General features: G+C 40.9%; 1 protein-coding gene across 2 annotated transcripts in view; it reads left to right on the plus strand.

Annotated features, from left to right (window-relative positions):
- Positions 1 to 26,882, plus strand: part of ALG14 (ALG14 UDP-N-acetylglucosaminyltransferase subunit) — a 34,045-nt gene that overhangs the window by 1,530 nt on the left and 5,633 nt on the right. The window contains exons 2-3 of one of the 2 annotated variants that reach the window (XM_067538426.1): positions 1,922 to 2,073; positions 10,179 to 10,301. In XM_067538426.1, coding sequence (XP_067394527.1) covers positions 1,922 to 2,073; positions 10,179 to 10,301 — 275 coding nt within the window. The remainder of the gene's footprint in view (positions 1 to 1,921; positions 2,074 to 10,178; positions 10,302 to 26,882) is intronic. The other variant, XM_067538428.1, reaches the window with a different exon arrangement.

Here is a 26,882-nt window from a genome sequence, read left to right on the forward strand (position 1 = left end):
TATCACTTATTCTTAAGGCAGAGAAAATTAAGTGTGAAAGGCACCCCAGACGAAGAAATGTGCAGTTAAGAACAGAGGGAGTTGGCCTCTTCTGGAATGACACCCGAAGAGTACATGACATAATACACACAAATCTAAAGGGAGGACTTAAAAATGTGGTAGCATCTTCTGCTCCATTTTTAGCTTGTTTTATAAGCCACCTGCAGTGGGTATGTGGGCTTTTTACGTATAAATATTTATTCTTAAACTTCATTTTTCCACACTTCAAAAAAGAGAAAATACATTATACCTGCTAAGTGAAAATCACTCTCACATCAAACCCAGGTAGGGATTAAGGTAATATTTAAAAAAAACCAAAGAAAGAAAGATACAGGATTGAGTTTGAACATAGGAGCCTTCAGCTCTGCCACTATAATCTATTTAATTATAAAGATTTTAAACTTACAAGGCCACTACTGATCTAAGGAGATTTGTCAGAACACTTCCAAAAAATACTGTGCAAAAATATATGTAAAATTGACTATTATGTGTTTCTGCTTAAATGCTGAAATATGGCAGTCTAGATACCATGGTTTTCTTATGTCAGTCTCCTGCCAAGTATAAGTGCCTATGGGACATTTCCTAATGCATAACAGCATACTTCCAGACAACATTTGCCGTCAGTGAAAATGGACAGCAGCTGGCAGAGTACAACTAGTTTTATGTACTTGAATTAGTTTGATATACCTTTGCAGCTCATGGAAGAGTGAAAGTAACGATGGCTCCTATCCTGCAAACATTTACTCATAGTTAAATTAAGCATGTGCATAACTATTTGCAAGATCAGGGCATAAGATAATACTGTCCTAGAGCCCAATTCTGCATGCTCTAAAGACAGAGCATTCCCATCAGCTTCAATGCGAATGTTGCATTTGGAACTTACAGGAGTAGGGTCGTATTCAGTTTTACTCTACAACCGGTTACATGGGCTATGTGTCTTTGCACGCGAGTATAGTGCAACTGTGTGCTTGCTCCTCTTAAAAAAACACACAAGAACATGCAGGAGGAAGAAAGGAATAAAAATGAGAGGTACTTACATTTTTGTCCACTATAATTTTTTCACCAAGACTTTGGCCCACCAAAAGTCTTGTTATTAATGTATAAATGAGGTTCAGTATATAAAGAGTAACATGAGGTTCTATTAACAGGCAAATTGACCATTTTAGGGATGATATGATGGTACTTCAATTGTTATACTTGTCTTACCTTGACGGATAGGACCAAACTGTGTTTTAAGCCTATTATTAAATCACTTTTTACTCCACTGAAGATCAAGTGCTAGATCAGTTATATTGGTAGAAGCTAGTGAAAAGCAGGTGGCTGAGTGGAGTAGGAGTGGTACAAGGACATTTGTAATCATATTATCCCGCATGGCCAGCATAGCCCCAAAAGTGATGGAGCTGGCTGGTAAGTTGATTATGACTTGAAATGGTTTGCATGTAGTGATAACATGTCCAAGGCTTTAAGTCTGACCAAAGGACATAGTTAAGACAGAGGACAAGCCCCCTCCCCTCTACAAATTGCAAGTGTGCTGTAAACAAGTCAAGAGTTATCTGTGCTATGATCAAATCAGCTGACTCAGCTGTATTTGTGGCATATACAGGATATCAGAAAGCGAAGTTTCTGCTGTAGAAGTTTCTGTATGGGCCTGATCCAACTCCAGTTTACAATCAATAAGTCTTTTAAGTAACTTCAGTGGGAATAGAACTGTCTCTTAACCATTACAAACAGCCCTTTATTAAATTCCCAGCTTTCAGAGGAGGGTGAGTGATGCTAATAGTAGCAATGTCTCTCACAGGAAGAAGTGACCCCCAACAGCATGTTTTCAAATGGAAGTTGCTAAATATTTCACATACTAACGAGCTTCAATGTTTTTTTCCAGGAGGACACACAACAGAAATCCTGAGGTTACTCAGCAGTTTGTCCCAGTCATACTCTCCTAGACATTACGTTTTTGCAGACACAGATAAGATGAGTGAAGATAAAATATGTTCTTTTGAACAAAAAAGAGCTGAAACTTTCTCCAATTCCCAGGTAAGTTAAATACTCATAAGCTAGCTTGATCATGATACAGTAATTTAAATACCCTTTAAAAGGATTACTGAAGCCAGTAATGTTATTCTTTTGATATTAGATCAATTTGAAAAAAGCATTCAGATAAAATTCTTAAAGTGTATTAATTTGCTACACTTGTTCAGTAAGCATGATACAAAAATGATGGCTCTCTGTATATTAATACTTCATGTAACATCTATCATTTCTGAAAAAATTAAGTGAACAGAACTGTTTAGTTTTATATATAGGGACACTGTAAACTTAATATAGCAGATTTTTAAAAAATTAAAAGTAGTTTCAGATGCCAGACTTGTCCCTGAGTCTCCCTGCTGGTTTAGGTGACTATATCACATGTATTTTTTTTCCTCCTCTCATTACAATGTGAAAGACCCACATATGCAATAGGGAAAATAACTATATAGGTGGTGGTGTGACTATACACTATCCAATGCACAAAGTAACCAAACTAAAAAATATTTTCTTTAAGTTCTAGTAATCAGTTTAAAAAAAAAAATTAGGCAGAAGCATGGTTTAAGTTGACGGTATCCGAAGTTGGTTAATGTACATTACTTTTCTCAGATATCTGAAGTGTTTTGCATTAGAAAAAACTAGGACAATGAACATTAAATTTGATTTAAATATGTTTTGAATTTTCAGTTTTATTGTTGCATGTTTTCATACTTCAGGCTTTCAAACTGCATGCACATTACACATCTGTTGAGTTCTGTATTTTTGTAGCATTTATGTGTGTTGGATTGGGCTACAAGTCAGAACAGAACCCATCTCACTGAATTCTACTGAGTGTCTATTGACTCCAGAATAAGTCCTAATTCTCTTATGCTCCATATCACATTTGTCTACTTAGAGGTATATTACCGTATGATAATAGCATGACTCGTTGCTGGTCTGCTCCAACTCCCAATGAAGTCAGTAAGAAGATTCTTATTGACTTCACTGGGAATTGGATTGGGTCCATAAAATACAAAGCAATAAAAAAAAAACTACATGTTTATGTAGTCGGAGTCATTTTGAGCAAGTGGTTCAATTTTCTTTAATTGAATTACTTGTATGGTTAGGGTTTGCAAGATCCATTTTGATGATCCTTTCATTGATTTCAGTAGGACTATTTACAGTATTAAGCACTACGTTTATTATTAAGCATTTGCAGCGTTCACTTCTTAATATTCAAAGCAGGAGTTGCCAAAGTGTAGCCTGAAGGTTAAATGTGGAATATGGAATTCTGGAGTGCTAGTTGCACCACATTGCTCTTTGAAGATGAGTGCACTGACCTTTGGGTAACAGATGTTTTTTCTTTTGGAAAAGGAGTCTCAACTCTTCTGAGAAGTATAGGTTGCCCACTCTATAGACATTCAGTGGGTGGAGACAGTGGAAGGAACAGGCCACTTACCTTCACCATAGATGACTCACTTTCAGGCAACTGAAGAGCACAGCAGCATAGAGTATGGTTTCAACCTATCACTTGTTTCAGCATGGGGAGAGGGGGAAGGGGAAACTTGAGGATTTAACATGGTCTTGTTCAAGAGTACACATATTTAAGACTTCTTGTTTCTTTGCATAAGAGTGGAAACACGGTGAGTTGTACCTTGGGGAGAGTTTCCCCCCATTCATCTGTCAAGGGGATCATTTTGCCCTTTCCCAAGGAAGGCTAGGAATTGAGTCACTGTCACAAGATGTATTTATCTGCCCTAAAGTACCCCCCTCCAGCTGAGAGTAGTACTGTAGGCACTTCCTGCTTCCGTGTCCCCATATGTTATCAATAAGTTCACCAAGGCTTTATATAGGGAACAAAGACCAAATAATAATACAAGCAAGCCTTCACCCTAATGTCTTAGGTAGGAGACTAAGTCAGTCTCAGTATTTGTTCCCATCTAGTTTCACTATTCCTTTCCAGCAGGGTTCTTTCATCTTAGGTCCTTCCCCTAGAGTCAGGCCTCTTGCACTACCTGGCAAGAGTCCTTCTGCAAAGATCTATCAGTTGCAGCTCTTCTCTAGGGTAGTATGTAGTTACTGACAGGCTGGATTTCCTTCCACCATTTACAAATTCCCTGTTCCTCAGAGCACACCTTCTAGAACTCTTCATTGGGCAAGGTTTCCTGAGCATGCCTCTCCTCAGGAACTTCCTGTCTGTAGAATCCACCTCAGCTGAGCCCTGGTAACTCTTTATCAGGTTTATTAGCTAATTAGCTGACAATCAGCTATCTAGGGATTTAATTACTTCCAGGTGGGTTTGAATTGGCTAGCTGTCTAGAAGTGTGTCACAAGTAGGCTGTCACTGAAGGCCTGGTCTACACTGGTAACTTAGGTCAACTTAAAGTCACTTAAGTCGACTTAATTACACCCGCGTCTACAGTGGCACCACTCTTAATTCGAATTAAGGTGCCTGTAAAATCAACTTAATAAGACCACCTCTGCAAGTGGCGTAGTGCCTAATTCAAATTCGTTAGTCGACTTAGTGTCAGTATAGATGCAAAGGAACTTAATTCGAATTAATTGACCTCCGGAATGTATCCCACAATGCCCTGTTTTGATCGCTCTGGACTGTGCTGCTCAGTGGTCACGCTAGCAGGAAAAGTCCCCTCCCCTCAAGCCTTGGGAAGATTTGAATTTTCATTTCCTGTGCAGCCAGCGTGGAGAGAGCTTTGCCACTGACTGTTCTCCGCATGGCTACTGCAAAGCCCAAATGTGCTCCAGCATGGAGTTGACCAGAGGTCTTAGACCTCATCGGGCTGTGGAGCGAGGAGTCCGTTCTGGCTCAGCTCAGAGCCAGCAAAAGGAATCTGGATATTTATGGGAAGATATCCCAGGTCATGCTGGAGAAGGGACACCAGAGGGACGCTCAGCAGTGCCACGTGAAGATAAAGGAGCTGCTCCAGTTGTATCAGAAAGCCAGGGAAGCTAACAGCCGTTCTGGCTCATCGCCTAAAAAATGCAGGTTCTATGATGAGGTGCATGCAATTCTAGATGGGGATCCCACCACGGTGCCTCCCCACAGCATCGATACCTCCACTAGGTCACAGTCCATGATCAACGATGAGGACTCCGTGGACGAGGAGGAAGCTGAGGAGAGTAGGGTGCAGGAGAGCGGGGTGTCCGTTCTCCCCAAAAGTCAGGACTTATTCCTGATCCCCGAGCAGTCCACCAGCACACAGGACAGCACAAATGATCCCGGGGAAGGCACATTGGTGAGTTTTCTTTCTTATTAGCATTTCTGTCCTTGTACATTGGGTGGGAAGGAGTGGGGGGGGCACAAAGGGGATCTCAGGCGTTTCGGTGAATGATCTGGGGGGTTACCCAGGGATCAGTTTTTTTATGTGATGAGAAATGCTATGTATCCTGGTATCCGCAGTTGCTCTGTGTCTTGGTTTATAATACAAGCAGAGATTTCCCCGCACCACGCTGTCCGCAGTTCCTCTATGTAAGGGTTTAAAATACAAGCAGAGAGAGGAAATCCTTTGCTACATTGTATCATGGGATCATTATCTAAATTGTTACATTTGTATCATTTTCTTCACTGTGCTAACTGTGGCTACCTTGTTACTTTCCTTTCATTCTGTAGACACCTCGGCACTTGACCAACCCTTAAGAAATGCTGCGGACAGACTGTCTCAGATTCGGAAGAGGGGGAAAAAAAGCAGAGACGACATGTTTGCGGAGCTTATGAATGCCTCAGCAGCTGCAGAGACAGAGCAAAGAGCATGGAAGCTGACCTTGTCACAGAACATGGACAGGGAGAGTCGGCAAGAAATGATGGAGCATGATCGCAGCTCCATGCAGGAAATGCCGCAAATCATGCGGGACCAGGCAGACATGCTTCGGCAGCTTGTGGAGCTTCAGGAGGAGCAGAGGCAGGACAGAGGCGTGCTGCAGCCCCTCCATAATGCTCCTCAACCAAGGGCTTTGTCCCCCTTCCCCGCCCCAAGAGGTCTCGGAGGAGATTGCCCAGGATGCAGTAAGTGCTCTCCTCCACCCTGGTAGAGGCAAGCAGAAAGCAGTAGCAGCCACGCTGATAACTGGCCAGCAAGCTATCACCCCACCCCTTAATACAGTGAATGGACACACACTCTTCCCCTCCCTCCCCCCCATGACTTGAATGTTCAGAAATAAAGTTTTACATCATTTCAACATGTTTCTTTATTAAATCATGTCTTATTTAGGAGGGATTTGGTGGGCACAGATATCGTTGGGGGGGATACACCAAAGCCAAAAAACATACAAGAACAGAAATCAGTCCTGCATCTCATTGCAGAACCTGGTTTTCAAAGCTTCCCTAATGCAAAGCACTCCACGGTTAGCTCTCAGCATAGTGCTGGCATCTGGCTGCTCATAATTGGTGGCCAGTCTTTCTGCCTCCACAGCCCAACCCCGGGGGAACTGCTCACCCTTCGCTTCAGACACATTATGAAGAACACAGCAAGCAGATATCACAGAAGGGAGGTACTTCTCTCTCATGTCCAGCCTAGGGAGGAGACCACTCCATCTGCCCTTTAAACGCCCAAAGGCACATTCTACAACCATTCTGTAACTGCTTAACCTCTTATTAAAACACTCCTTGTCACGGTCAAGGTGACTGGTGTACGGCTTCATTAGCCAAGGGAGCAAGGGGTAAGCAGGATCCCTCAGGATCACTATGGGCATTTCCACACCCCTGATCTGAATTTTTTGATTGGGGAAGAAAGTTCCCACCTGCATTTTACAGAATAGCCCCGAGTTACGAAATACACGAGTGTCATGCACATTCCCAGACCACCCCACATAGATGTCTGTGAAATGACCCCTGTGATCTACAAGCCACTGCAGGACCATTGAAAAGTACCCCTTGTTGTTTATGTACTCGGTCGCTAGGTGTGCAGGCGCTAAGATGGGGATGTGCGTCCCATCAATGGCCCCCCCCCGCAGTTTGGGAAGCCCATCATGGCAAACCCCTCCACTATGTCCTGCACATTTCCCAAAGTCACTAGCCTTCATAGCAGAAGTCTATTTATGGCACTGCACACTTGATTCACGGCTATGCCCACTGTAGATTTACGAACTCTGAATTGATTCCCAACCGAGCGGTAACAGTCAGAGGTTGCCAGCTTCTAGAGAGCAATGGCGTCTCTTTTCTCCACCGTCATAGCTTGTCTCAAGCAAGTGTTTACGCGCTTCAGGGATGGTGCCAGCTCCGCGCACAGTTCAAGGAAAGTTGCCTTTCGCATACGAAAGTTTTGCAGCCACTGATCATCATCCCACAGCTGCATAACGATGCGGTCCCACCAGTCTGTGCTTGTTTCCCTGCACCAGAACCTGCGCTCCACGGACTGCAGATGACACGTTACAGCCTGCAGCAATTGGGAATTGTTCTGCTTGATGGCTTGTAACAGGGCAGCCTCGGTGGCATCGGTGTTGTCTCTGCTTCGCCTTCTTGCTCTACTTCTAAAATAATCGATGATAAGCCGCAATGTATTTGTCATGCTCACAATTATAGTGCAGAGTTGAGCTGGCTCCATATCTCTGCAGCAATGGGAATTGTGGGGAGTAAAAAAAAAACAGCGCGAAAATACTTTTCCTGTTAGTTTGGGAGAAGGGGGGGAAGCAGCGTTGCATCCTGGGACGATGACATTCGTCCCAAAGGCCACCGTGGCTAGTTGCAATGTGGGATAGCTACCCACATTGCACTGCTTTCTAATTCAAATTAAGGCTGGTCAGTGTGAACGCAAGAGACCAGCGCAAACAGCGTAATGTGTACACTCTGCTGCGATTTCTAAAAATTGCCTGCTGAAAGTTGAATTACTTGCCCCAGATCTTTGACTATACTTTTACTGCAAGACTCATGCTGCCAAAGCTCTCCTGAGAGCTGCTGCCTATGGAACCTGATTCTGGAAAGGTTCTGCAGCGTTGATGGAGTTTGCTTAGCTGACTAAAGAACAAGTGATCTTAATGTTGATACTTGATTTTATAGCTTCCATTAATTTTGTTAAATATTTATATTTGAAGTGGGTTAATATAGCAAGATTAATTGACCCTTTCATAACATAGGTCTAACTGCGTATTCTTTTCTATTTCTTGCTTCATGAAATATATCATGCTAGGAAATCCTAACTTCTCAACGTGAAAGGAGGTTAAATACATCTAATTTCTTTGGAAGGATTACAGCATATTCAGTTGAACACATTGTAATGGGCCATGGCAATGACAAACTTTCACTACCTCTCCTTGCATTTGATATCTGACTAACAATGAAAAGGTCCCAGACTATGTGCAGAAAAAAAAGCAATTATAAATAAACACAACTTTATAAGATCATATTGGAGATGAAAAAAGACCAATTGGTCCATCTCTGGTGTATGAGCATGATATACTGACTTCCATTAAAAGACGTATCAGATTTAAATGCTTACTGTTAGCTTTTCAATCATAGTAGAGATGGAACATGTTACTGCAAGAATTAAATTTCTAAAACAAAAATATAGGTAAGGGGGTGGGGAAATAATAAGTTTAAAACTTTCCTAGTTAAATATGTGTAGATAAACTCACTACGGTGTTTTTTAAGGAATGCCATTTTTTAAAAGCATTCCATACAGCTATTGTTTCAAGTTTCTTCATATACTATAGTAACTTCCATTTATTGATATGACACTGTGCAATTCAGTGCCTGTCTTCTATGAAATTCCAAGTCAAGGTACAAATTTAATACAGTCTAGAGTTGTTAAACAGAATGTTTTTAAAAATGTCATAATGCAGATGATTCAGAATAATAGTATTTAAAGAAAAAAGTTTGTGACAGTAATGCAAGGTTGTATTTCAGATGTGTAGCCACATTAGAAAGTCTACTGGATTAATGTTATGTTCAGTCACTTCTATTGTTTTTTAACCATTCTTTCCAACTCTGTGTACAGAAAGATGTCTATACCCAACTTTTGTAATCTGAGAATTTCTCTTTATATTTAGTTTGCTTTTTTTAAACAAGTAGCTGTCTTAAAACTTGGTCTCTCCTAACTTCAAACCACCACTCATCAGGGCAACATAACTTTAGCTAAGACTGGTGTATTTAGAATGATTGGAGACTTTGATACTGGTGATGAGAGTAGGAATGTTTCACTTCCAGGTCACCAGTTTGAATTCTGCCAAGTTGATGGTGACTGAGACTTGTTATCATTTGATGACTGTAAGGTGGCCTTCATGAAATGAGTTAGCAGCCTCTGGTCAGTTCTTAGCAAATAGTTGTGCACCTGCAGTAAAACCATTATCATGCATGGCACCTTTGTGGAGTTTCACTGGAGGTCAAGATTTCAGTGTGCGTAGAAACTGACTTTTGACCCATCAATGTATTATAGAATTGTTTCCATCAGGACCAAAAGCCTCCTAGCAAGAATGTCTGGAATTTAAGTTCTGTTATCTGTTCTGAGGGGAAAAAAGAGAAAAATACATTTCAAATTTTGCAGTTTGGTATCTTTCTTGATTATTTAATGTTCTCTTCCCCTCTCGCCTCTTAACTTACTAGTTTCTAAAGAAATGGACAATATTACTTTTCTCAATTATTTCTTTAGTCAAACACTTTTTCTGTGACTGTCAATTTTGTTGCTGATGCATTCATTTAAAGGATAGGTATATTATTCATATTTTACACTACTATAATTTCACTCCCAGTTTACACTGGCAAAAGTCAGAAAATTGTATCCCATGAGTACACACAAAGCATTGTTAAGACATTTTTATGTGCTGTCCACTAGGTGGGGCACTAAGTTAACATACTACATACAGATGAAGTTACTCCTTATAAGTGTATTTTTATTGAGCTAGCAGTGTTTTAAAGTAGTGTGGGAGGTGTGAAGGAATAAGCAGAGTTCTGGTGTTTATCAGGAGTATTGTTTTTACAGCACCCTAAAGTGTGCTATCCACTTTACACAACAAGGTTTTTACCCAAAGTGTTTACACTCCAGATTTGAGAAATTAAAGTGCATGTAATAAGCAAATATACAAAATGAACAACAAACAAATGTTTTATAGTAACATTGATACCTATGCTGTAACATTCTTCAGAAGGAATTTAGTAAATTAATTCAGTTTATACTAATCTCTTCCAGTTTACCCTTAATCGTATTCCCAGATGTCGTGAGGTGCGGCAGTCTTGGAGCTCTTCAGTACTGACAACAGTGTACTCCATACTTTACTCCTTTCCTTTGACTTTCAGACTAAAGCCAGATTTGGTATGTAAAACAAACCTTGTTAATGGTGAAATGCTAATATGTTCTAAAAGTAGCTGTTTGGGATATCAAACCATTAATGAATATATAATGTGTGTATACTTAGGCTTACGGTCCTTATTTAGGTAAACTCCCATTAAGAAAGGACTATAGGATCAGGCTATAATAGTATATTATAACAAAATCCACGCACCTTCTTCTTACCAATCCAAAATTCTGTGTTTACACTTAGTAGACTAAATTCTTAAACAGGTAAAGCTGTGCAGTGCTTTCACCCTCTGCTATTTAAGATGCCTATGATATCATCTACAGAGGAAACTGAATTCTGAACTGATGCCAGGGAAGATATTTCTCTGTAGTAGGATATTTGAGTAATACCCTGACTATGCTTAATAGAGAACCTCTGGCATAAGTAATGCAGTTGTCAAATATGGCAGCATAGCTTCACAGTCAGGAACTGCATGTTGGAAAGGACACCCTGCAGACTCTTAATAGCCACTAGAAAGAAAGGAAGTGTTAAATTTTATCCTGCAAAATCTACAGTTGGATTCTGTGGCTGGGACCCTGTAAAATATCTGTAGGCCTGTGGAGGATAATAATTATTGACCTTAGTCCTAAATATGACCCAATTACTTACTGAATGATGTATGACAAAGAATATTTTATGAAATTTGCCAAATTTAATTGACATACTCTACATAGTTTTACATATTTTAAAGTAAAGTAGAATCTTTGTAATTGGCACGTTCAGGTGGAAACAAGTGTGAAGTAAATGGTTGTCCCTGTTAAGGAAGTTTCATAGCAGTATATCATGCATATTCACTTTAATGAATTACTTAGTGCACTAAGCACTGAGAATATATTAAAGTTAGTTTGAATCTCTTCTCAGCCATAATAGAATAGGGATGCAGCAGCAAACACACATAGGATTCCACATTAGAAATCTAGGATACCAGTTTACCTCTTTAGGTTTGCAGATAACTCAGAGGCGCTCATTTCATTCCCTCCATCACACTGGTAGAAACTACCACAGTCCAGGTCGGAGATCCTTGTTGATGGTATCTTTTTGCAAGGAGTAGGAATGCAGCAGCACAGCACAAACTAGCTGCAATCCCTGCTCTTCAGCCCTGAGAATGGGTGTGGCCCATCTGGGTAGGGCAGGGCAGGGCAGGTTCACACCAACAGGGAGGTGTACTGATTCAATACTTCTTTTGGGCAGTACATGTCAACAGGATTCTGATCAAATTTTAAAACTGCCATCTTTCTGTATTTCTCTCTTTGGCTCAGAGCCACAGGGTGCTTACTAACAAATCTATTCTCAGGTGCCCATTTACATGGACTTTTCAACTACATGTCAATTTATTCAATTTTAGAGTCACTGAAATTAATTACATAACCTGTTCCCTGGCAATGATCTCATTCAAGCAGGTATGCCACTTACCAAAATGTAGATTAGCTGTAACCTATTGTAGTAATTTTGTTCATTTGTTCTCAAATGTTTAAGTTCATGCTATTTAACCAACATGTTTTTGTTGATATCATCCAGTACATTTGAATAAGTCATAAGCATTCAAAATTTTGTCAAATTCTTGCATTTATGACTATATTTAGTAGAGATGGGCCAACACCACAAAAATTTGAATTGGAGCCAAACTTTCCAAAAGTTAGTGTTCTTGGAGTTAGAGTTTTGGTTCCCATCCATCTCTAATATTTAGCTACATTTTAGTGAAATCTTGTCCCCTTTTTTTCTGGTATTCACATGTTTTAAACATTTCGTAAAGTTCCCAAAATAACATTCTTTAAATGCATATGACTTCAGCTATACTTCACTTGTATTCACTTGTGTGTGTCCTTAAAAGATTTCAACATGACTTGTTTGAGATGCCTGTTGATAACATATAATTATAAAATCATCAAGAATTTTCATAATGCACCTAGCAGTAGTAGTGATAGTATAAACAAGATAGGCAATTGTAATTAGATCTTTTTAAATTTTCAGTTATCTGTGATAGTAATTCTAAATAGCATCAAGATTAACTGCATATGCAGTATACTGCAGTAAGATAGTTTCTGTAAATGATCTGTTTATGGGCTTGATCCCAGTCTCATTGGCTTAGTTGGTGCAAATAGGTCCGTGTCAGAGCAAACCTCACACGTGGTTTCATGGGGTTTCCATAATAGGATTTATTCTGCAGCATTAGTAGTGTCCTTTGGTAGTTTTTGTTCAGGCAACCTCTAAATAAAACAGAAGATCAAGAAGAAGTCATTGTGGAGCCCCCTGCTATTTTCTCCACACATTAATTAAAAAAGAAAAGCAAAGAAATGGTAATGTGCCTTTTATCCAAATTAAATGGACAGTCTGTATGAGATCAGAGTAATGAGTGCATTAGGAAATTGTCTTGCTACAGCAGTGGTTTCATTTAATGAGTATCAAGTTATCATTATGAGTGAAATTGACTGGAAAATCTAACTGTGCATCTTAATATGCTACCAAAAGAGCTGACATGGAAAATCATATGAGAAGAACACTGTGAAGTAACTAACTGTTATATGATTCAATTGATCCTTTGTTTGTAAAAGGAATTTAAAATGACTATGACATTTGCTAGTAGAATTGTCCAAAAATGTGTCAAAATTGCTAATCTATTGATAGTTTAGTATGCGTATTATGCTTTTGACATTATAAAAAGAAAATTCTGTCTTGATAAAATGAATAATAGTTTAAAGAAACAGTACATCTTTGCCAAGATCTGTAGATCCTTTGCACTGAAATCCTACACACTTTTATTTATTAAGAAAATTTAAGAATATTGTAAATCTTTAGATGGTGATCAGTGATCACTTCAAAATATGTGAGAATAAAAGTCAGAATACTCATAAAGGTAATAGAATAGTTAGGAGGGCAAAAATGGAATGGAGAGTAAAATATCTTTCTTGCCAATAAAAAGATTCTAGATGTGCAATTGCTTATATTTAACTTTCTTTGGGTGAAAGTGTGGTCAGTAGACTGCAGCTCCTATGTTCTTGGCAAAATATCATGTTCAGTAGTTTACAAGACTTAGGAGTGGGGGAACAAATAGTAGAGTTGAGTTGACAGCGTTAGTTTTAAACTTCTGATATAAAAATCAGTACCCAAATATTAAGTTTAGAAACACCAAGCAAAGTATCAGATTAAGCCAATAACTAAGTATTTGTAACACTGGAAGCTATAGAGTCTCTAAGTTTTATCAGTATAGGCAAATATTTTTGTTGTTCGAGTACTTGCTCATGTCGATTCCAAATAGGTGTGCGTGCGCTGCATGCACAGTCATTGGAAGGTTTTTCCCCTAATGGTACCTGTTGGGTCCCCTGGAGTCACATCTCCATGGTGCTGTACATAGAGCCTTGCCAACCCACTGCCTCTTCAGTTCCTTCTTACTGCCTATGACAGTCATTGGCGATTCTATCTTCTCTTGCTTAGGCAAGCGTTTTCCCCAGTAGTGTGGTTCCTGTAAATAGTTAGAGTAGAATTAGTTATTAGTAGTTAACTAGTTAGCTAAAGTTTTCTTTGGGAGTTTCCCCCCACTACATTTCCTCCCACCGGGGAACCGGGCCATGCCTCAGTCCCAAAGAGTCAAACCATGTGGGAACTGCAGTGAACTTGTGCCAAAGGTGAGCCCCACAAATCTTTCCTAAAGTGCCTGGGTGAATCCCTCCAGACTGATTGCTCTAAGATTTGCAGTGGATTCCATTCTAGGACCAAGAAGGAGAGGAACGTTAGACTTAAACACCTCCTCATGGGGACAGCTCTCTTTCCCCGATTGGCCACTTGGACATGGCATTCAGTACCTTGGTGTGAAGTGCACAGGCCTCTATTAGAGTCTCTACGGTGCTGAAAAAGGCAAGGAAGGAGGAAAAGGAGGAAGACCTGGCACTGTTCTCTCTTTCTGATGCCTCACAAGAGGCTCAAAAAGACTATTAGAGGGTGTTCACTCACAGTGAAGGCAGCATGGAGGGATAGCACAAATGGTGTGTGTCCCGTGCCAGAGCACCCAGCACCTACCCCACCAGAAGTGACACCGTCGACTCTGAACCTGCGAAGAGTTCCATGGAGTCTGGTGCCAGTGGACTCACCAGTAAGGCAGACTCAGGTGGAAGAGTTGGACCTCCCTTTCACCCCTGACCCCTTTTGAGATGGCTAGGGACCTAATAGCCATGGTGGCACAGCAGTCCCCCCACCAGAATGGAGACAGTGCTGGAATTCTGCGGTGCTATCTAGACGCAAACCTGCCATGATGCGGAACCAGTCACCTTCCCCTTGGTACCATTCTTCAGTACTGTCTGTCTCAGTACCACTTGGTCCCCACGCTTGGTGTCATCGGACACAGAGGCGGAGTCGTACACCTCAAAGTGTAGTCAGCACCAGTCGGAGTGGCGTCACTACAGGAAGGAGAAGGGACAGGCCACCTTCATGGGACTTTGGCCAATGCAGTGGTAGAATCTGACGCAGTGGCCCTTTTGAATCCCGGGGGCATACCACCAAGCCCAGGAGTCTTACTCTAGATCTTACACTTGATCGCCTCTGAGAGACAGGCTCCCCAGCCACAGGAGGAACGCTCAACATCACCTGGCACCGAGACGGATGTCAAGATCAGTGCCAAGGCTGTCATGAAGTACAGTGCAGGGTCTGGCACCGGGGCTAACAAGAGCACTGAGCATGTGTCTGGCGCAGGGCAAATCCTGTGGCCTGTAAGGTCAGGAAGGCTTGGTTTCACCCAGGGCATCCTCATTGTCCTCCCCCAATGAGGTGGTGGCAGGGACTTCAACCGTGCTACCTCCAGTGGACAACAAAGCTCACTATGATCTATTGCGAAGAGTGGTCCAGAACCTAGGACTCCAAGTAGAAGAAGTGAGGGAGTCAGTGGACCGTATGGTGGACTTCTTAGCATCAGAAGGCCCTCCATGGTGGCACTGCCCCTCATTAAAACCATTCCGAGTACCATCAAAACCTTGTGGCAGACACCAGCCTCTATCCCCCCACAGCTAAGGGAATAGAAAGAAAGTACTTTGCACCCTCCAAAGGACATGAGTTCCTCTTTATCCATCCACAGCTAGAGTCACTGGTGGTAGCAGCAGTAAATGAGAAAGAGAAGCAGGGACTACAAGGCCTCAGAGAAGCTGGACCTCTTTGGTAGGAAGGTTTACTCCACCAGGGGAATCCAGCAAACCAACAAGCGATATTGAGCTAATATAATTTTAATTTTAATGCATGGGAGACCATGACAAAGTTCAAAGAACTGCTTCTGGCCGACTCCAGATCAGAATTCGGAGCGGTTGTGGAAGAGGGCAAGGCAGTGGCAAGGACCTTATTGCAGGCTGCTCTGGATGCGGTGGACTTGGCCACGCGAACCATGTAATCTGTGATCGCCATGAGAAGGAGCTCTTGGCTGCAGGTGTCGGGCCTCCCTCCAAAAGTCCAACAAACAATTCAAGACTTGCCCTTCGAAGTTTTGGGGTTGTTTTTGGAGCAGATGGACTCCAAACTCCATAGCCTGAAGGATTCAAGGCCAACACTGAAATCATTAGGGCTTCATATGCCATCCATCCAAAGGAAGCATTTTAAGCCACAGACTACTTGGCAGTTTTATCCTATGTCACCTAGGCAGGATTTACCTAAGAAGCCGGACAGAAATAACAAGCGTAGGACACTGCAACCTCCGTCCAACCAAGGCCAGGACTCAAAGCCTCTGGTCTCGAGCAGAACTATCACTCCACATCAATGTCAGGGAGCTGAAAGCGGTTCACCTAGCATGCCAAACCTTCAGTCCCATCTACAGAGCAGATGTGTATCAGTCATGATGAACAATACAACAGCGATGTTTTATATAATCAGACTGGGTGGAGCACGCTCCTCTCCACTGTGTCAAGAAGCCTTCTCAGCAGCAGGAAGCCATCCACCTGGGTTACATACTTGGCCAAGTGGAAGAGGTTTTCCATTTGGGCAATGCAGGGCACCCCTCCGACACATGCAGCATTACCCTTCATTTTGGACTATCTGCTGCTCTTGAAGCAGCTAGGTCTGGCAGTGTCATCCATAAGGTGCACCTAGCAGTGATCTCTTCATTCCATCCTGGGGTGAATGGTTGATCAGTCTTTGCTAATCCGATGGCTGTCCATTTTCTCAAAGGCCTGGAAAGGCTATACCCCCAAGTTCGCCATCCAGTACTGGCCTGGGACCTTAACATGGTGCTCTCCAGACTGATGGGGCTTCCCTTTGAGCCTTTAGCAACATGCTGGTTCTGCTACTTCTCATGGAGGGTGGCATTCCTGATCGTGATAACCTCAGCTAGGAGGGTGTCTGAGCTCAAGGCCCTAATATCTGAAGCTCCATACACGGTGTTCCATAACAACAAAGTTAACAACAGTTGCGCCCATATCCGGCCTACACAGGAGATCTGCAGGGCTGCAACATGGTCATCGATCCATACATTCACTGTGCCATATACCATCATCCAGCAGGCCAGGGATGATGCATCATTTGTCAGAGCAGTGCTTCAATCAGCGATTCCGTAAGCTCCAACCCCTACTTTTATGGTCACGTTGGGATTCACCTACTTGGAATCGACATGAGCAAGCACTCAAAGAAGAAAAAACAGTCACCTACCTATTCGTAACTGTTGTTCTTCGAGATGTGTTGCTCATGTCCATTCCAAGAACCACCCACGTTCCCCTCTGTCGGAGCCAGCCGGCGAAAAGGAACTGAAGAGGGGGCAGGTTGGCAGGGCCTGATATAAGGTGCCATGGAGGCATAACTCCAGGGAGCACCTGCACCAACTTCATGGGTATCGTTAGGGGTAAAACCTTCCAACGACTGTGCATGTTGTGTGTGCACACCTACGTGGGCTTTTGATGCATCTGACGAAGTGGGTTGTAGCCCACGAAAGCTTATGCCTGCAGAAATTTGTTAGTCTTTAAGGTGCTACAGGTCTCTTCGTTTTTTCTGCTGTACTTTTTTTGGGGAAAAGGAGGAGTTTGGAATGCTTTAAAATAATTTATATATAGGAATGACTCATCCTACAAATCCTTGTGGACCTAAAATTCCTGTTGATTTCATTGGGAATTTTTAGGAGCATGAGGTATGCAAGATCCAGCTTTCATTAAATGAAATGTGTTCTGGGCATCAGAAGGCCCCACATGCATCAGAACCGCTGCAGTTCCACTGTTCAGTATGTGGAGGCAGGGAGCCCCCTGTGTGCCCCAAAGGCAAGCTTTGCAGTGGGTAGACTTAGGATGGCATAATTAGTGGGTCCATGGACTAAAAAACTGTATAAGGGAAGCAGCAGACTCAGCTGCAATGGTGTTACCTTGGTGGTCTTGTCTTCATTGTGAGGAGGATAACATCCCCTTTCATACCTTGTCTTGTGCTCATGGCAAAGCCTTTAGCTTATGCTTTGTTTTAGGGAGTGGGGTTCAGCATCCTATCCTGAAGTCAGTAGTAGTTGAGGATGCTGAACAACTCCCAGGAAGTACTCATATCTTTCAGGCTCAGGCACCTGGTTTAAAAAATCATTCTTCATATTTTAGGTCTAATCCTTTTCAGACAGATTCTTTGACTAAGACTTTCAAAAGTGACTAGTGATTTTGGTTGTCACACTTGAGACATCTTAGAGGGGCATGATTTTTAGAGAATAGGTGCTCACCACTTTTTGAAAATTATGTCCCTTAAAATTGTTAAATGTCAACCAAAACCACAAGTCACTTCTCAAAATCTTGACCTATATTTTCATATCGAAGTACATTACTTTAGAAATAATTAAACATTGTAAGATGCCCAATTCTTAAGTTAGTTAAGTTCACCATAACAAACATAGATATTTGATATAGAAATGCTCAGACAGTGAAACTGTATGAAAGGAGACCTTTATTTCATTTTAGCTAAGATTTTCCGTTCTCTGAACCATGTTCAAAATGTCTTAAGTTCACTGCACTTGAGCAAGTTGCTATGATGGATAATAAGTTATTGTTCCTTTTTATCCTGATTCTCATTAAATCTTTGTGGTAAGACTTTCCTATTTTTTGATTTTTAAACAAGTCCACTGTGTGTGATGGTAATAGAAAAGGGAAAATCTGGTAAGGTTTCTTTTGTGCGTGTGTGTGCATGCCAAAGCATCATCCCCCCTTCCCCCCCAATAGTTTATCTGATACTATACTGTTTTTATATTGTCTTGTCTAGTATTGTCCTTTTTTTGGATAAAAACACTTAATGTGTATAAGAGAAACCAAAGTAGGAAAAGAAAAAGGTCAGCTGTGTAAGTTGCACAGAATAAAAAGGGAAGGAAAGTTAAACCACACAAAATTAAGACGAAGTTCTCTCCCAGGATTCATTAAAACATGGTGGAGTCTTCTGTTCTTTGTTTACTATTTAACATATATATAGAACTTTTATCTTCAAAGCATTTTACCATTGTTGACCAATCCTTACAACAACCTCACCAATGACAAAACTGAGGTTAAATGACTTTCCTACACCCCTGAAGGGAGACAGTGTTAGGATTAAGGTTAGAACTGAGTTCCTGGCTCCCAGTCCCATGAGCAGCCCTCTAGATTGAATTTCTTTCTAGGCTTTCTCACTCATCCTCTATCTCATGCAAATAATTAGTGTTTTACTTTTCCTCCATCACATAGTTTCTATATATAGCATATGAGCTGCTATCTTCTAAAATAAATATCAGCCGCATAACTGTACTTCATAAGTCTGGTTGTGATCAGTGAACTATGGCTGTAATGTCTTGCCATGAATACTTCAGCCTTTGCATTGTGGGGAAATTCTGACTGCCTTTATGTAAAGAATCCTGCTGTACAGACAAAACAATGGCTGAGTGGCTATCTGATGAAAATGTTTATATGCATATAACAAAAGTCACTCAAAAATACCTTTTTCAAAGTTTCTGATCGATGCTAATGAAAGCCGCATTGAGAACTGTGGTTTTTAAAGTTCAATTGTAGGATCCTTGTCAAGCAAGCGTATGTATATACATAGTTGTTAGGTTTTATTTTGCTTTTTTCTCTTTGGAATGGGAGGCTAGGGAGCAGTCCAATATGATAATGTCCACTTTGAGGGAAAACATGCCTGTATCCTTTAAACTGGGTCTACAACTGATCTAGAATTTTCTAGAGATTTCTGACCAGGAGATCATTCACGTACAGGCTCAGCCAAGACACCATTCAGAGTGTTCAGGACATGCTGAAGGATGACTTAGAGAACACGATAAAGAGGAGCCATGTCCCTGTCTGCGCTTAAGATTGCCACTAAAAATCAGCATGCTAGCAATTGGTATCTTGTAGCAGACCACATTTACCAGCAACTTGGCAACCTCAGCAGCCCTTGACCACTTCCCACAGGCTTTGATCAACAAGATTGCAAACTACATTACTATGCCTTTGATGCTGAATCCTTCACATTGCAATAGGGAGTACAGATGTCTAACAGGGATGACATGGGAATTGGAGACAGGTGAGGGAATGGGAAAGCTCAGCCCCAAAGACGGATGGAGCTTTCAGTGGCAGGAATCCAGGTTGCCCTACAAGAGCAACTCAATGAAGAGCTGTGAGGGGGAGGCTCAGAGAAAGCTTCTATCAAGCAAAATCGGGTGAGTTAGATCACCACACTTATATGAAGTAAAATATCTATATGTTATAGAAGGTCAGGTGCTTAGGGTACAGAAAAAAAGGGTTTCTGATAAGTTCAGGAGAACTGTTAGTCTATTAAAAAAAACAATATAGTAGCTCAGGGACTGATGGCAAGCATCTTGTCATTGTCCTGATGCTGCAGCATGAAACAGCACCCAGCATCCCTGTCCAGCAGCTCTTTTGGAGGAGAAGATGTGTTGTGCTCTTGTGGCTGGTAGTGCTAGGATAGGTCCTTTAGATTTTGTGGGCTGAGGAGTGTTGTTTCCTTTTTTCAAGAAGGCCCATAGGCAAGATGAGCAAGCCCGCTGGTGGAAGGTTTTTAGATATAGTGATGGCCTTACCCCCGTGTTGGCTCCCTCCTCTTTTTAAGAAGGCCTATGTCTCCCAGGATTGGATGTATTTCAATTTTGGAGGTGTTGGCTCATTGATGCTGTTTGCAGAGAGGTGGTCATTGCTTGGCTGCTTATAGCTGAAAAACACAAACGAGGACATCCAAAATCCTCTATCAGCCTTCATAATGACTTTCCCAGTTACCAGCTGCTGTGCCCATTGTGTCTGTGAATGAATTGCATCAGAATTACTGGATTGTTCATGAGGACAGAATGTGGTGGGTGATGGTTGCTTAGAGGGGGAAGAGGAAGAATTGGGATACCTAGGATATGGTGTACCAATTTAGAGTTACTTGCATAGGAGGCTTGATTGGGGAGAAGGGTTTCAGATGCCTGTTGAAGGAGAAAAATGACTTGGGCTTCTGGTTAGCACTAAAACTGTTTCATGTATACTTGGTGAATAAACTCATTCACTACATTTACTTGTGGTCCAGCTACTCATTCACATGGTGTCAAGTCCCTTTCCACTCCCACTGATTCCATGAGGAGGGTCAACAACTACAATAGCCAGATTTCATATTTACTCAGGCTGCACCTCACATACTGGCCAGAAGTTTCATGTTCAGCCTGTGCTCTTTCACTTAGATCTTCCTTGGCCTGGATAACCCTCTGCTTCTTAAAATCATCTTTTGTCTCTCTCCCATGGCCTCCCACAGCGTTCATTTGAGCCACTTGCTTTCTGCAGAGCGAATAGTATTAATCTGGGGCCTACCATAGGAGGTCTGGCTTTCCATGGTTTATCTAAAGTTTGAAAACAAAAACAAAAAATCCACTCTTCCTCTTTTCAAGTAGGATTATATCATTCATCCTTTCCTTGAAACAAGCTTAGCCTTTCTACTAGGCTGCTTGTTTCTTCTTTTATACCCAACAGCCGCACCTGATAGGTTGAATCCAGTTGCATGTGTACCACTTTGTTGAATCCTTTCTTTTCTTTTTCTACACCCCTGCAGACCCAACAGGGAAACAAAAAGTCAAGATGGGCCTGACCATCAAGGCCCAATTGACTTAAGGGCCTTCTACAACCTAAATGTATAGTACACATAGATGCCGCTTTATGCCAATGATAGAGGGCACTGTGGAACTTAAGGTTTACAGGGATCCTCTGAGCCTAGGATCTACATACTAGTTCACCAAAGAATGTCATGGAGAGTTTCTGTGAAAGCCTGTGTCACACAGATCTTCATAACTGTTGCAAGATGTATGTAGGGAAAATATATGAAGAGTTGTGTGTGTATATATATTAAAAATGTTCTCAAGAGGTATGTCTACAGTGCATTTAGACACCCATGGCTGGCCCAGACCAGCTGACTCAGGCTTGTGGGGCTGTTTAATTGCAGTGTGGATGTTCAGGCTCAGGCTGCAGCTGAGCTCTGGGACCCTCCCCTTCACAGGGTCCTAGAGCCAAAGCTCCAGCCTGAGTCCAAATATCTACCTCTCAATCAAACAGCCCCTTAACCCGAGCCCCATGAGCCTGAATCAGTTGGCACAGACCAGCTGCAGGTGTCTAGTTGCAGTGTAGACATGTCCTGAATCTGAGTTAAGGCAGGTCACTAAAAGGTGATCCACATATTCCCATCAGGCAGGGGGGAAGAGACTCTTATCTCTCTCTGGCTGGTCATGTGCAAACTGACCATGGTTCACAATGGATGCCATTTATCGTCTGAGCAAAATGCTAATCAATAGGTTCCAGGGGCTGCAGGAAAAAACAAAAACAGCAAAAACTGGTTAAAAGTAAAAATGAACTTTTGGAACTATATGTGGGGTACAGATGAACCTCCAGTTATCATTCATTAAAGTGAGACAATTTGACAGTGGACTTGGTCTCATGAAAGAAGGGTCTCAGCCAACCTGGTTGAAAAATGCTGTGAGAAGGATTTCAGGGTAAGTAGTATCTTATTAGACAAGAGGAATCTTGTCAGTTGAGTTTATGCTTTATAATGCAAGTTATTTTATTTTGTGTAACCCGTTGTTTCCAATATTTGTTTGCTATCTGCTCTTCATTAAATAAACTTGCTTTCTCTATAGACAAACCTACATGCTGTGTGTAAAGCACAGCTGTTTTCTAAGGTATAACTAATAAGCTGCGGTGTACAGTTCCTCTGGGAACAGCAAGCCTGGTAATTTTGTGAGAGTACAGTGGGATGCTCGGGGGACTCAGGGAGTGGACTGTGCCTATCACTAACCTGCATGAGGGACAGCGGAGCCCACATGGGCTCAGAGGAGTGTTCTTGCATGGCCAGGAGAGTCAGAGCGCTGATCCCTGGCAAATGCAGACAAGACTTCCTCATAATATGGGACGGTGGTAGTGAGGTGCCTTGCAACCCTGGGTACCTCTGAGAAGCATCATACACTCCATCATCTATTTATCCTAGGGTTTGTGCTGCCTCCCATTTCCATAGTAGTATCTGAGCCCTTCTCACATGAAATAGATTGGCAATAATAAAGTCCCTAGTGACTTCATGGAGTTTCTTCTCCCTTTCTGAGTAATAGAAAACTCTGCTTAGAGTGGGGTCTCTTTTTTTGAGATGGAAATGGGGGAGAAAGTGTGGGGCTGGCTCTGTGACAATCATTCTGGTTATGGTGGAAAAGCTTCCATCACAAGCAGCAACAAAAAACAGTACATAAAACAAATTTTAGCAACTGCACAATCTTACTGTAATCGTTGTTCTCCCATTTTGTCCTTCACTCCCAAGATTCATTGCTCTCATTTGTCATGTCTGCTTGAGGGAGAGTATTTGTGTCTACTTTTGAAAATCACCTAGCTCCCTTTGGGTACTGTATAAATTACAATGGGAAAAAATTCCTGTAATTACAGGAAAAATGCACACAAGGGGACTAGAAATGTCTTCCTGGCAGCATTATGACCTATAAATTACTGAACAACCTGCAAATGTGAGCTGCTGCCATGGAGTACAGTATATAACTTTATGAATGGTTGATAACTTATGTGGTTTAAAGATTTGAGACTAAATTTATCCTTGGTATATCTCCACTAAAACCAGTGGATTTACATTGGGATGGATTTTGGCTTTTTTTTTAAAACTGCATTCTGGTTTGTGTTGTAAGGTTTCAGATCATTGCCTACTGACAGCAATAGACCATGAAGTTTTAACTGTCTTTATATACTGGTTGGAGGAAAATATTGATGATATAATCTCCACATTTCAGAAAGTTCATACTATCTTTATGGTGTCAAGTGAAGGCCTGAAATTCTTTTGTTTTAAAAACAAAAGGACGGGTGTTGGGTAGGGAGTCTGCTTTTTTTATCATTAGAAATATCAGTAACGTGAAGTCTGGTATTACACATCTATTCTGTGCTCATACATGAATGAAAGAGGCAAGGTGTTAAATCTTTAACTAGGACATCGTTTCTCTCAAATGTTAATTAAATATTGGAGTTCAATGACCTCAAAAATAAACAAAAAAAGCTAAGTTTTAAATTATCTGATCAAAAATCCGTTCCTCTCTCAGTTGTTCAGCTTTCCATCTTTGTTATCAATAGTTCATCATTCACCGTAAAGATTTCTAGGGTAGATCATACAAACTTACTTTTGTTTGTTTCTGAAATGCAAAAAAATGTCTGAAACGCTTAAAGAAGCAAAAAAGGGCACAATGTGGGATTTTTTTTCTTCCTTTTCCAGTCACCTGTAAGCCACTACTCAAGTGACTGAAAAAATTTGGTAGGTCATAGAAATGGCTTCTTAATATGAATAATATTAAAGAAATGAAATTCTGGATAACAGCAAGTTGTATTGACATCGTGTCCTACACAGATTCTCGGTGCACTTTACAGAAAAAATATATATTAATCAAAAACAATACTGTGCATACCTGTAGTGCCTTCCAAGAAGGATCCTAAAGAGCTTTAGAGACACTAATAAATTAAGCCTCACCAAATACCTGGGAGGTAGTAAAGTATTCTTATCTTCATTTTACAGAAGAGGAAACTGAGGCACATAAAAGTTAAGTGACTTCCCCAAGGCCTCCATGGTGAGTTAGTAGCAGAGCTAGGAATAGAACCCAGGTCTCCTGACTCCCAGAGGTGTGTCTTGATCATGAGACCTGATCCTTCTTCCTTGCTGTAAAAGTCCTAAGACTGAAAAACAATTTAATAGCAGTGAACAAATTCTTCATTTTAATTGTATAGACTGCAATACACTGATTGCCCAAATATCAAGAGGGAGCTGGTTCTACAGGTAATGATCTGTAATGCTCCTTTTCCCAGTGTCTCAAGATAATAATAGAACACACTAATCACCCAGTTCAGATCTGAGGAAAACTAGATGATAACAATTCAGACAAACAAGCCAGACCACAGCCATTAAATACCTTAAGTCAATAAAAGAACCTTAAAATGGACACATTACTTTATAAGCAAGCAATATAAATATTTCAAAACCAGATTAAAATGCTGTAATAAACAAATGTCAGTGAAAATGAGCTGCTGTATTTTGCAAGATGGAAGCCTGAAAGATACAAATATCAGATTATCACTCCCAACAACCCTTCCCTCTAAAAAAAGAACTGCAGTAAACAAACCCTGAAACTGCAAAAGGTATGTATCAAAAGCTCTAGATCTTGCCTGCTGAGCAGAGGTATCACTGTACCTCTGTTACAAAGACGAATTATATGTCTATAACTTCATTTGTTGCTTTTATTCTGTTGCTATTTCTAGCCCATCTAGTCAGTCAGACATTTTTTGATAATTTAAATTGTTGAATTCCTGTAGCCCTCTGATTGCCTTCTGCCATTTATGAATCATCCTTCTGATAATAATGTGACTGAGTCTGCACACAGTGTTCTGGATGCAGCTTCATTTGTGCCATGTCTTCTGACCTGTATTCATTTTCTCTATGTATTTTGGAATTTTGTTAACTGTTATTTCCACTAAGCACTTTATGAAAGGTTTACTTTTTGCTCACCATAGTCAAAAGAACTTCCTGATGCTATTTTTTGTAAGCTCCACATATTGTAATTTGCTGTTACATATTATAAAACTTTTTTTTAAAGTATTTACATATAGCTCCTGACACTACAGCATATGAGTGCCTCATTTGTTAAAAACATACAGTTAAAATAAACAATACTGTACACAGAAGGTAGACAGAGTGCAGCTGCGTTAGGACAGTGGCTGCCTTCTCTGGTGGATATCTGTCCTTTGAAAATTAATTCCAGAGCCTAGTTAGCCAGTTGCATCTTACTCTGGGCCCTAAAGGCCACTATACTGTGGCTCTGGTGATCTGTTTGAAATAGTGAGTTCCATAAATGAAAGTCCTCCACTGAAAATCCCCTGGGCTAAGAAGTTTGGTTACTTTCAATCATTCTAATTTCTTTATCTCAGTGAGGATCCTGATTTCTTTTGGTATTTCTCTTCTTTTTCTCCATGGAAACTGTTTTATTGGCATTTCTTACCAATCCTCCTTTGAGAATACAGAGGCAAACAACTAAACTTTTTTAAAGCAGTTCCTGTTTGTTAGCCTATGATAAGTTGGTGATGTTTTAAAGGCCCTATTTTTTTCTTGCTGATCTCTTGCTCCTTTTGTATTTGAAACTTTTCTTACTATTTCTTAAATGCAGACACAAAGGCTCTTTTTATTAAAAAAGCTCCCCAAAACTGGGATTTTGCATTTTTTATTCTTTATTATGTATTTTTAAAAGGTCTTCAGGATTGTTATTTCCTTGTTTTCTTATTCCCTCCTCTTTCTCCTACCCCAACCTGCTTGTTTTTTTACCTTTAGAGTATCAGAAATGTCCATTTGAGTCTTCCATAGTTTTGCTGGAGGACCATGGGAAGATCTCAGAAGTGTCTTGTGAGCTTTCACAATTTAACTGAAGGGGCTCTGGTGTTAAAGGTTCAGCAAATACTTCTTTTTTCCAAAGACATCAGTTTGCCATGGAACTGTGTCAACAAAATCAAGGCGTTTTTAAATAATCTAACAAAGTCTCTTTTCTGCACAGATCCTCAGCTTTCAATCTCTTCTCTCTTCAGAGATAGTCAAGCCACTGTTTTTTCACTCATTCTGCAGTTTTCCAATCTAAACAGGCCCTCCAGAAATTTCTAACATAAAAAACAAAACACATTAGAATTTAAAAAACCCAAAACTTTGAGGCCTCCTCTATTAATTATAATGAAGCAAAAGACACAAGCCCATTATTTTGCCATTTGCAGGTTACCTTTAAACTTTTGTTAAATCGTCCTTTAATTTTTATTTTCCAGTGATGAGGTTTCTCTGCAGATGAGTGAAATGACTGTAATGCCATGTCAAAATTAGCCTTAAAACGAAGAACCAATTGACAGGTTTCTTTCATTTATAATAAAATGATAGTGCATGACTTTGCTCTATCCATCCATGAGGTAGTACTGTCTCTCAAGGTTAAATAGCAGTGTTTCCTCTTGATCTCTTGCTCTTTTGTTGCACTGGCATGATGTAATGTGTTGTGTTAGTTATCTATTTTACAGTATTTAACAAGCAATGATCAAATACGGCATTCACAGAAGTGAATATCTGACTTGTCATTGAGATTT

The sequence above is a fragment of the Emydura macquarii genome, unplaced genomic scaffold (genome assembly GCF_026122565.2).
Source record: "Emydura macquarii macquarii isolate MOO-44397 ecotype Brisbane River unplaced genomic scaffold, CSIRO-AGI_Emac_v2 contig_480, whole genome shotgun sequence".
NCBI lineage: Eukaryota > Metazoa > Chordata > Testudines > Chelidae > Emydura > Emydura macquarii.